The following is a 9,609-nucleotide window of genomic DNA, read 5'->3' as shown; positions in this document are numbered from 1 at the left end:
CCTCTTCAAAATTAACGAGGAAGAAACATAAATATTATAATTTACAATATCCCCATATGGGAAGAAAGGAACGTGCGCATCCGTGTGAAGTTGATTTCAAAATGTTCGCGCGCATTTCGGGTTAGGTTACGTCGCATGTGTTACACACAGTTATATATATATATGTTGTGTATATTTTTGTGGGGGGGTGGGGGATGGGGGGCCTATTTGTGTATATACGGCATTGTGAAATTTGTGAGGTTATGTTGGACCCAACAATTACTAAGCGCGTGACACCTGCGTCGAGCGGAAAGTGCTCGGAAAGCGCCGAGAAAACTCGTACCCAGGGCACGGCGGACGATCGCCGGAGATCAGAAAATGTCGGACGAAAGTTGCTGGTACAACGACTGCAGGTAGGTGGAGGGGCTTTTCCCGCGTTTTGGCGTCGTCGGTCCCGCGCGTCTCGCGCTGTTTAGCCTTTCGTTTCTGCAGAAGAAACTGCATCATCAAAAGTTATCGCGCGCGCGCTCCGAAAAGGCTGGACCGAGCCGACGCTCTTTCCTTTTCTTCTTTTTGTCTCAATCCCGCGACCGCGTCGTATCGGCCGATGCTACCGATCGTCTCTCTTTCTCTCGTGTCTTTCGCACACGCGAAATTGGAGTTGTAACGACCGTTGGAAGTTATCTTTTTCGATTTGAAAGTGGGCCCTCGAGTGTTGCACAGCAGTTCTAAAAGCACCTGTGTGCCCAATCGGAAAATTGTACACCTGGCACGTCCGGATAGGCGTTTAATGTTTCCAGTGGTTAGAGATTTTCGCCGATGCTCGTTGCAGCAGCTGTGTTGCGCGTATTGTTATTATTGTCAAATTGCAATTGTTACCTAAGACACTTGTTGCACGCGCCATGCAGGCCCAACCACGGTACAGTAGTTTTTCTTCTTTCTATCCTTAACATATTGTTTATTTCGTTGTCGTTTTCATGTCTTGTTGAAATAAACGTGTAATGTAAATGTTATTTTTAATTCAAAGATTTTGGTCGACTTTGTTATTTTCTACTTTAAAATATGTGTGTGCGTGTCGTGCTAAACCTCACTTTGATGATTTTGTCAAGTGCTGGACTGTAAAACCGATGTCTGAAGGTTTACACGCTGTTTTACTTTTCCTTGTGTTTGATTAATTTTTTCATTTCTCAACTTGAACTTTGCACACCAGAATAACAAAAACACCAACTATTTATATCTAAATTGCTAAATTTTATAATATTTACAGTAAACGAATGCGCCTGGATAACGGTTGCAATAATAACGTAAACAGTCCAGAGATAAAAGAAACGGAATCATGGTCATGTACTGGAGATACAAGTCTGATAGAGCCAGAGATGCTAGAGGATATGGGTGTAGGTATGCTTGTTGATGGAGAAGCCAGCAGAGACAGTCTTAAAACATTACAGACACAAGAATGCACGATTCCACCAAAAAAATTTGAAGCAGAGAGATGTCTGAAAAATGTTGACTCTATGTATGGATCACAAGAATCACATAAAAGTGCAAGCTTTGAAGTACTGAAATCCTTAGATGTAGACAGGTAATGTATCTTACAATTTATAAAGATTATTAGTCTATGTTAAAATGAAATCTAATGTATACCAAGTGAGGTACTGAATCATATTAATATTGCTTTGAGTTATACTTACCAACATGTAAACGTTTTTAAATAGCTTATTGAAAGTCTTTTGACTAAACGTTTTATGTCTTGCACATTTTTATTAATTATCTTTGTCCATGCAGGTTGGATGCATTTGAAACTAATGAAGTAAATTTTTCATCAACAAATGAGTCAGGGTACTCCTCTAGAATAGAAAGTGAAAATTTCTCAGAATGTAAAGAAAACTTTACCACTTGTTCAAATGATGCTACAGACAAAACCTGCACAGATTCTTATTTATTGTACAAAAGAAAAAAGAAAAAATCTATTGTTGGAGAAGATAAATTCAATATAGTTTCAGATGAAATAATTCTAATGATATTCAAATGGCTTCCAAAGAAAAGTCTAGTAAGTAGACAAGTTTTTGAATCATTTATATCAAAATTTTTTTTGCCATATGTGTATGTTGCCAAACTATTTGAGTTTGACTTATGCAATTTGTTATTTTACCAGAATCTTAAAAATCATATTGCAAAATTATGTTAAGTATGTTTTATACAAATATTTAACAACATTATGTACACAAATTAAGTTTAACAGTCCAATAATACATGCACTAGTCTGAACAAGACTTTTTTTAATTATAAAATTATCTAGGTTCGTTCCATGTCTGTGTGCAAACGGTGGCATCAAATAGCTCGTGACGAAGTTTTGTGGACAAGACTTGATCTCGGTGGCAAAATTTTGGGAGAAGGCGCTCTAGGACACATTATACCTCGAGGCGTCCAGATTCTAAGATTAGCAAAAGCTGAAGTCGAGTATCCGGCTTTCTTCGAAAATAGCGATTTTTTCATGGAGAATTACGTTAGCCGACTCCAATATTTAGATTTATCAATGGCAGTCATCTTTCCAGAAGACTTAGCGTGTTTGTTTTCTAAATGTAAATACTTGAAAAAACTGTCCTTGGAAAAGTGTACCGTGAACCAATCTTGTTGTGAAAACATCTGTAAGAACAAAGATATGGAGGTTCTTAATTTGACTATGTGCGAAGGATTGAACTTGGACTGCGTGAAATATATTACTAATTTGTTAAAGTAAATTCATTAACGTTTATTAATTATAAATTATTCTTTTGTCTTGAACTTATTTTATAGTTGACTAAAAATGTTTCAGATTATCATCTCTCAGCATTGCGTGGTGTGGTTTAGGTTCAGAATCAATGGATTATTTGTGTAAATACTTACCATCTTCCGTCACAAGATTAAACATTGCTGGTTGTAAACAAGCCTTGACTGATGAGAGTATGTCAAACATATTAATGTATTTTTTTTGTTATTAGCAGACATTAATTATTGTACTGTTAATTTATTCAATTTTCATTACAGATCTTAAAGACTTAGTTAAAAAGTGTCCAGGACTGGTGGAACTCGACTTAAGTGACTGCTCAAGGCTCACGGAAAATGCAATTCATGCTGTTAGTACCTTGGAAAAACTGGAACATCTTTCATTCAGTCGTTGTTATAGTATTCCTACTCCGATGCATTGCAAATTGCCGCTGATGCCAAATTTACGGTCCCTTGATATATTTGGACTTCTATCCGAGGATTTACTCAAGGCTTTTCGATCAAAATACAGCAATGTTGAGCTCAATAAGTTCATGTTTAGTTCTGTGGCGAGACCTACTGTTCGCGATAAGCGGACCAGTATTTGGGGTCTGCGAGTTAGAGATTAGACTACGAATTTAAAAAATAATTTTAAATAAGTTTGAGGTCGTTACACCTCAAATACATACCAATGATTGTTTTTTTTTTTTTTTTTTTTTACGATTTAGACTGATGATAATCATTTGTTCAAATAAAGATGAACATGTGTAAAGTTTATACTCGTAGCTGCATTTATTGCTAGGTATGTTAATTGTATTTACAACTGCATATCGGAATAGATCAAGCAAAAGTTTTTCAGTGTTCTTATAGACGTAAATGTACTGTGAACACTGCAAAGGCAATTTCGGATCTATTCAGTAAAGGGAGTAAAGTTGCATTTTTTGTGAAATAAAAGCGATTAGACGTTCAATTTCATGGCTTACTGTTTACCAGACACTATTAGTGTTATTTGAATTAAATTATAATAGTTGAACTTAAAGTAATTGAGTCTAATCAAATGAATGAGAAACTTTTTGAAACAAATCTCTATATTTCTTACTATGAGTACTTGCCATCAATTGCATATAGTCAAAGGTTGAGTCGTTAATTTTCAGTAATTATAAACGAATTGTTGGCGATGAAGCGACTTATAGATCAAATAAAACTATTCTTATTATTCCTGTGTACATAGAAAAAATAATGGTCACTTTGACAAAAAAAAAGCATTAACGCTTGATTATTTCAAGGCTGTGTGTCGTAAAACATTACTAATGCTGCTTGAGGGTGAACTTCGTGATATAACTACTAATCCTAATGATGATGAATGAATTTTCGTCAAGTAATTTGTTTAGGTCAAAATGATTGTTAAATTGAAAACTTTTCTTATCAAAAACTAGGAACTTAATTTTGCCCAAAACATCACATGGATAATTGGTTGTGGTATGTGTGTTAAAATTTACCGTTATACTTATAAGTTGCATTTGAACTCTAACAACAGTATTCTTTTATGTATGATGGAGAAAATAGGTGAAATTACATGAACTGTATATTATCTGTTTTACAAAAAGATAAAATAAACATTTTTATTTATGATAAATTGTGTATCCCTTTATAAGTTGATGTTGAGGAGAAAAATACTTACAATCTAAAAAAACAGTAGCTATAAATTTATTACTACAAGAGTGGAAAAATAGGTATTGATTACTCTAATAATTTTAACTACATTTTTAACCAGAAACGTAGCAACTGCAACAACTTATATTTTTATGGTTATTGTTTATACATTTCCACTAAATTAACTAAAACATTTTTATAACGTCATCTTACAAAATACTTGTGCAAGTAAACTATTATCAAAGTTTATCTATATTACACACTGAGTTCTCGGCCACGTAAATGAAAATCACTGTAAAATGCAACATGTTCTTTTTTTATTTTCTATACACAACCTGTACATTCAGATTATAAAAAGGCGCAATGAAAAAATGTCGAATTATATTTACATTGGTACGAACTCCAGCCTTATTGAATTCATAAATCGATCAGTGATTTTTAAAAGTAGTTTTGGGATTCCATTCCAAAACAAACTTGAAATAACAATTAATTAAGACAAAATATATTTCGAATTAATAAAATGTAAGAAAATTCGCGACCCACTTGAATTATTGATAGACTACACATAGGAACTGAAAGTTTGCACAAGCAAGTTTTCAGATTCACGACTCAAGAGTCAATAGTCAAGACAAGTCTAAATTGGCATTATAACTAAAGACTAACACAAACATTATTTTACAGTTCATCTCTTCTCACTGGCAATATAATTGATTATATTACGCGAAAGCAGTAGTTACAACTTGGGATTTTACACTTTTTACGTTTATTTAAAACGTGCGCAACTCAGTAATTCTAGGTACTGAGAGCTGGAGAGCCAATATTTTGGGTTTCGTCTTCATGTTGGCGATCAGTTTTGCTACTAACAGGAGCCACTGATTGGTCTTTTTCGCTGGAATATATAGATTTCGATTCATTCTTTTCTTGTTCGCTCTGCCATTGAACCTAAAATAAAAATTATGCGTGATTAATAATTTCATTATTCGACCATTTATAAACCCGGAAAACTAAAATCTTAGCAGAATAAATTTCAACAGAAAACGAAAGAAAAAAAATGTACCTTTTGTCTGTGCTGTCTGACAGCCTCCATGCATTTGTCAATCACCATTTGTTCAGTCAGGACGCCATCAGCAGATGCGTAAGCTGCAGCTTGCCAAGCAACACCAAGCTTGGACAGCTCACGGCCAGACATACCTTCAGTCATGTTAGCCATTTTGGTGCACAACATGCTGTAATCGAACTGAGCAAGTTTCAACCTACGCTTGCCTTCGGTCGCGGGTTGCAATACAAATTTTTCGAAGTACAATCGGATAAGACGCTCTCGCTCGTCCCTGCCTGGTAATGTAAACTCTACCATTTCGTCAAGGCGATCGTTGACAGCCCAATCAAACTGCTCGGGCGTATTCGATGCTAACATCAACATAAACTTGTTGCTCTGTTCACCGGTACGATATAGAAAAGCGTTGAGCATAGCTCGTAGATCCTCACTTATATGCTCACTCGAGCGTTTACGCAGAAAGGCATCGGCCTCGTCGATGAAAAGCAGCAATCCCTTGCGCGATGTCGATGCCCAGTCAAATACTTTATGGATGGCAGTGACGCCGTCACGTCCCAGTGGAGCCAAATCACCTCCCGTCAAGATAGCGTAATCCATACCTGAGTGTTCGGCCAATTTCTTTGCGAACATCGTTTTACCTTAAAATAATTAACAAATGCTCGTTAAATCTTCATCTTGACGAAAAATATCGTTTAAAAGACAGTACCAGTTCCGGGAGGACCATGCATCAAGATATTTCTGTACATTCCACGATTGTACTTGGTGTTTTTTGTGGCAATGGCGATATCACGTAGCCGCTCCTCAAGCTTGGGCGCGAGTACAACGCCCTGAAGAGCATCGGACTGTTTGGGTTTGAGCCTCTTTAGCGCCTGTATAGGGTGGCGCACCGCCTCGATGGCTGAAAAGCGGGAAGTTTCACGCACTAGAGATGGTTTCCCGAGACGTGCTTCTATGTAACGTGCCGCCACGCCAGTCGATCCCTTAGCAGAGTACACGCCGAGAGCTAAGAGAGATAGGCCACCAGCTGCAACCAGAACCTTATCCCAATCGCTAAGTAAGGCCGAGGCACCAGAGCCAATTACCGAACCTGCTGTTCTGAAATTTTTTAAGTAATTATTTAAAATTTAAAAATACAATTTTTGTTTGTCAAATTAAGTTCATAGAAGAATTGGTATTTTCTGATAATTACTTACTTAATAGACTCTAGAACCGTGACTCTGTGTTCAGAAGCTTTTAACCTGATTTTTTCTAAATTCAAATCTTGATTTTCCCTGTCAATCTTAGCCTTTGCTTCCATTTCAGCCTTCAATCTTTTCATGTCGTTTTTATGCCTAAGTTCCATTTCGTGCTCAAGAGTAGCTTTCCTCATTGCTTCTTGCTTGGCAACAGATTCCTCTTGTCTTCTCAGATTCTCGTCGTTCATCTGCTGTTGCTGTGAAAGTTGATCATCATATCTTTTTCTGGCCAACTGGTCCTGATACTGAGCACGCGATTGATGCTGTTTGGTTTCTTCTTGCAATGTTTTTCTGCGCTCTTCTCCTTCCACCCTTTTAGACTCTGCTTTCAGCTGTTCAATACTTGCTTCATATTTTTTCATTTCCTTCTGCATTTCTGCCTGTCTCGTTGCTTCTTGAAGCTTTGATAGTTCAAGTGCTTCTTTTGCATGAGCTAAAAAATACGTTTATACCTCTTATCAATCTCTGATACAATACCATTAAAAATTTCGAGTACAAGATTCTTTTTTCATTTAAATTTTTAATTATGTTACAGTTTTAATTTCAATAAAAATTACTTTCTCTCAAAATGGCACTCTAAAGTATTATCAACTGCTAAAAAATTTGTTGTAACAAAAAGCTTGCATTTCAAGTATAATATCTAAATCGATAATAATGACAATATTAATAAAGATATTTTTATTTATAAAAAATGAAATGAACAAAAAGTTTACAGTTCAACTCTTGAAAAATCGAGAGTATATTGGAAAATATGCAGGAATTTTGTGTTATTCGCTAAATATAAAATGTACAATTTAATCATTACATAAATTGTTTCGTGGAAATAAAACTTTATATCAACAACTTTGTGCAACTAATAAGATTCTATGAACGCAAAATAAATTGCTTTTTAAACAAATTAATTAAATTTGTGTCTCATCTTTAGTTGAAAAATCAAACAACTATTTAAATGATCTCTCTAAAATAGCTCTTGATGACTGAAAGAAAAATTAAAAATTCGGAAGTTCGATCATAGTATTAGTATGTAAGAAAAAAGCCCGATCCTTACATCAGATCAGACCATTTTCACGTCACCCGCATGGGTAGCCGCTATCCTAACCTCGAAATCGGCATAGGAGCCACCCTTACGTAACCTTACATAAGTCATAAACTAACTAGGGTGCGTCGCTGCAGTTGTGATAAAAGAAGTACACACCTGACCTCTCAAGATCCTTGGCAGCGGCAGCAGCTCGCTCCAAGGCCGTCGAATCGAACCTGTAGGCCTCCATTTGGCTTTTCTTCGGAGGCTCTCCTTTGCCACCGCCACCTCCACCGCCTCCAGCACCACCAACGCCGCCTGGGTTACCGGCATGTACGTCTTCACCGGCACCTCCGGGTGGCTCCTGTGGTGGTTGCTTGTAGTACGAGCCCAATAGCCACGACATCCTCTCAAGGATGCACTCCTTTTATTACTGGGCTACAATTTGTTTCCTCCCACGAAGACGTGGTAACAATCCCTTGTGAACGACAACCGAGTTATATTCTAATCCCTCAAATGTATGTCAACGTTTCTTACTTAAACGTGTAGCATATCACAAATTCACAAAACGCACTGTTGTACACCGCTTCAACAACTTTGGTAACGTTTCTTAGTCGCGTAAAGAGCACATGCCTGCAGCACGCGGACCGTGGACCGGGTTCTGTCTGCCCGCATCGTCTGCTACAATTTTTTTTTTTTTCGTGGCTGCACTATATATAATATATATATACACATCAGGAGCAAAACGCCTGTTTTGGGGCAAAGTTCGGAGGAGCTTGGAGGAGCTCCGAGCTGTGTTCCAAGCTAAGCCCCAAGCCCCAAACGCACCACTAAGTAGTGCCATATGGACGATTTTATTGAACCATGTACAAGTAGAATATCTATACTTTTAGAGATCAATTTTCGGGTAAAAGATACATTGCACACTTGCCGCAAACAGTACAAACCATTTCAACTTTTTATTTTCTATCTCCAAGATTAGTTGTGGCTGGTTCAAAATTGATAAAATGGCTCCACTGTAATAAGTATAGTAATAATTTTTTGGATCAGTGCCATCTAGCGTTGCGGATTTCTGAAGTAAAAAGTAGCCCTAAAATTCTCAAGGAGAGTTTTACGCATTTTAGGCTCTAGAGCCATTTAATTAGTTATAAACCAGCCGCCACTACTCTCACAGATGTAAAATTAATATTAAACGTAGTTTGTGCTATTTGCGGCAAGTTTGCAATTTAACTTCTACCCGAAAATCGACTTCGTATATATTTATACTTTTAGATAGAAGATAAATTGTAAACTTGCCGCAAATAGCCCAAACAATGTTTAATTTTTATTTTATATCCACAACAGTAGTTGCGGCTGGTTTATAATTAAGTAAATGGCTCTAGGGCTAAACTGCCTGAAGCTCTCCTTCAGAATTTCAGAAGCAATTTTTGGCCAAAAAAGTTTCGACCGCTAGATGGCGCTGATCCAAATAATTATTACCACTTATAGTGAAGCCATTTAATCAATTATAAACCAGCCGCAACTAATTTTGTAAATACAAAATAAAAAGTTAACTGTGTTTATGCAGTTGGCGGCAAGTTTGCAATTTATCTTTTACACGAATATCGACCTCCTATATATTTATACTTTCGGGTAAAAGACAAATTGTCAACTTGCCGCAAATAGCACAAACAATGTTTAATTTTCATTTTATATTTATAACAGTAGTTGCGGCTGGTTTATAATTAAGTAAATGGCTCTAGGGCTAAACTGCCTAAAGCTCTCCTTCAGAATTTCAGAAGCAATTTTTGGCCAAAAAAGTTTCGACTGCTAGATGGCGCTGATCCAAATAATTATTACCACTTATAGTGAAGCCATTTAATCAATTATAAACCAGCCGCAACTAATTTTGAAGATATAAAATTAAAAGTTTACGAGGTTTGTGC

The 9,609-nt window shown here is 36.5% G+C and overlaps 2 protein-coding genes across 3 annotated transcripts; one reads left to right on the top strand and one right to left on the bottom strand.

Moving 5' to 3' along the window:
- Positions 1 to 250: 250 nt before the first annotated feature.
- Skp2 (S-phase kinase-associated protein 2) lies at positions 251 to 4,354 on the top strand. Of its 2 annotated transcripts, none has more exons than XM_089589330.1 (6): positions 251 to 392; positions 1,247 to 1,561; positions 1,765 to 2,029; positions 2,279 to 2,715; positions 2,795 to 2,922; positions 3,007 to 4,354. In XM_089589330.1, exons 1-6 carry the CDS (start codon positions 358 to 360, stop codon positions 3,351 to 3,353), a joined length of 1,527 nt encoding a protein of 508 aa, XP_089445456.1. In that variant the 5' UTR covers positions 251 to 357; the 3' UTR covers positions 3,354 to 4,354. The 2 variants fall into 2 exon arrangements, with proteins under 2 accessions (XP_089445456.1, XP_014213892.2); XM_014358406.2 differs by lacking the exon at positions 251 to 392 and adding an exon at positions 432 to 898.
- A 133-nt stretch (positions 4,355 to 4,487) lies between these two features.
- On the bottom strand, positions 4,488 to 8,474 carry bor (ATPase family AAA domain containing bor). The gene is made up of 5 exons (XM_089589329.1): positions 7,862 to 8,474; positions 6,625 to 7,099; positions 6,138 to 6,526; positions 5,435 to 6,069; positions 4,488 to 5,319 (listed from the first exon to the last, which is right to left on the bottom strand). Exons 1-5 carry the CDS (start codon positions 8,088 to 8,090, stop codon positions 5,170 to 5,172), a joined length of 1,878 nt encoding a protein of 625 aa, XP_089445455.1. The 5' UTR covers positions 8,091 to 8,474; the 3' UTR covers positions 4,488 to 5,169.
- Between the last annotated feature and the right edge of the window lie 1,135 nt (positions 8,475 to 9,609).

Source organism: Copidosoma floridanum, unplaced genomic scaffold, assembly GCF_036245765.1.
Source record: "Copidosoma floridanum isolate Cflo_tuat_1 unplaced genomic scaffold, Cflo_Japanese_pri ptg000009l, whole genome shotgun sequence".
In the NCBI taxonomy this organism is placed as follows: Eukaryota; Metazoa; Arthropoda; class Insecta; order Hymenoptera; family Encyrtidae; genus Copidosoma; species Copidosoma floridanum.
This window is presented reverse-complemented; position numbering and strand designations above follow the sequence as displayed.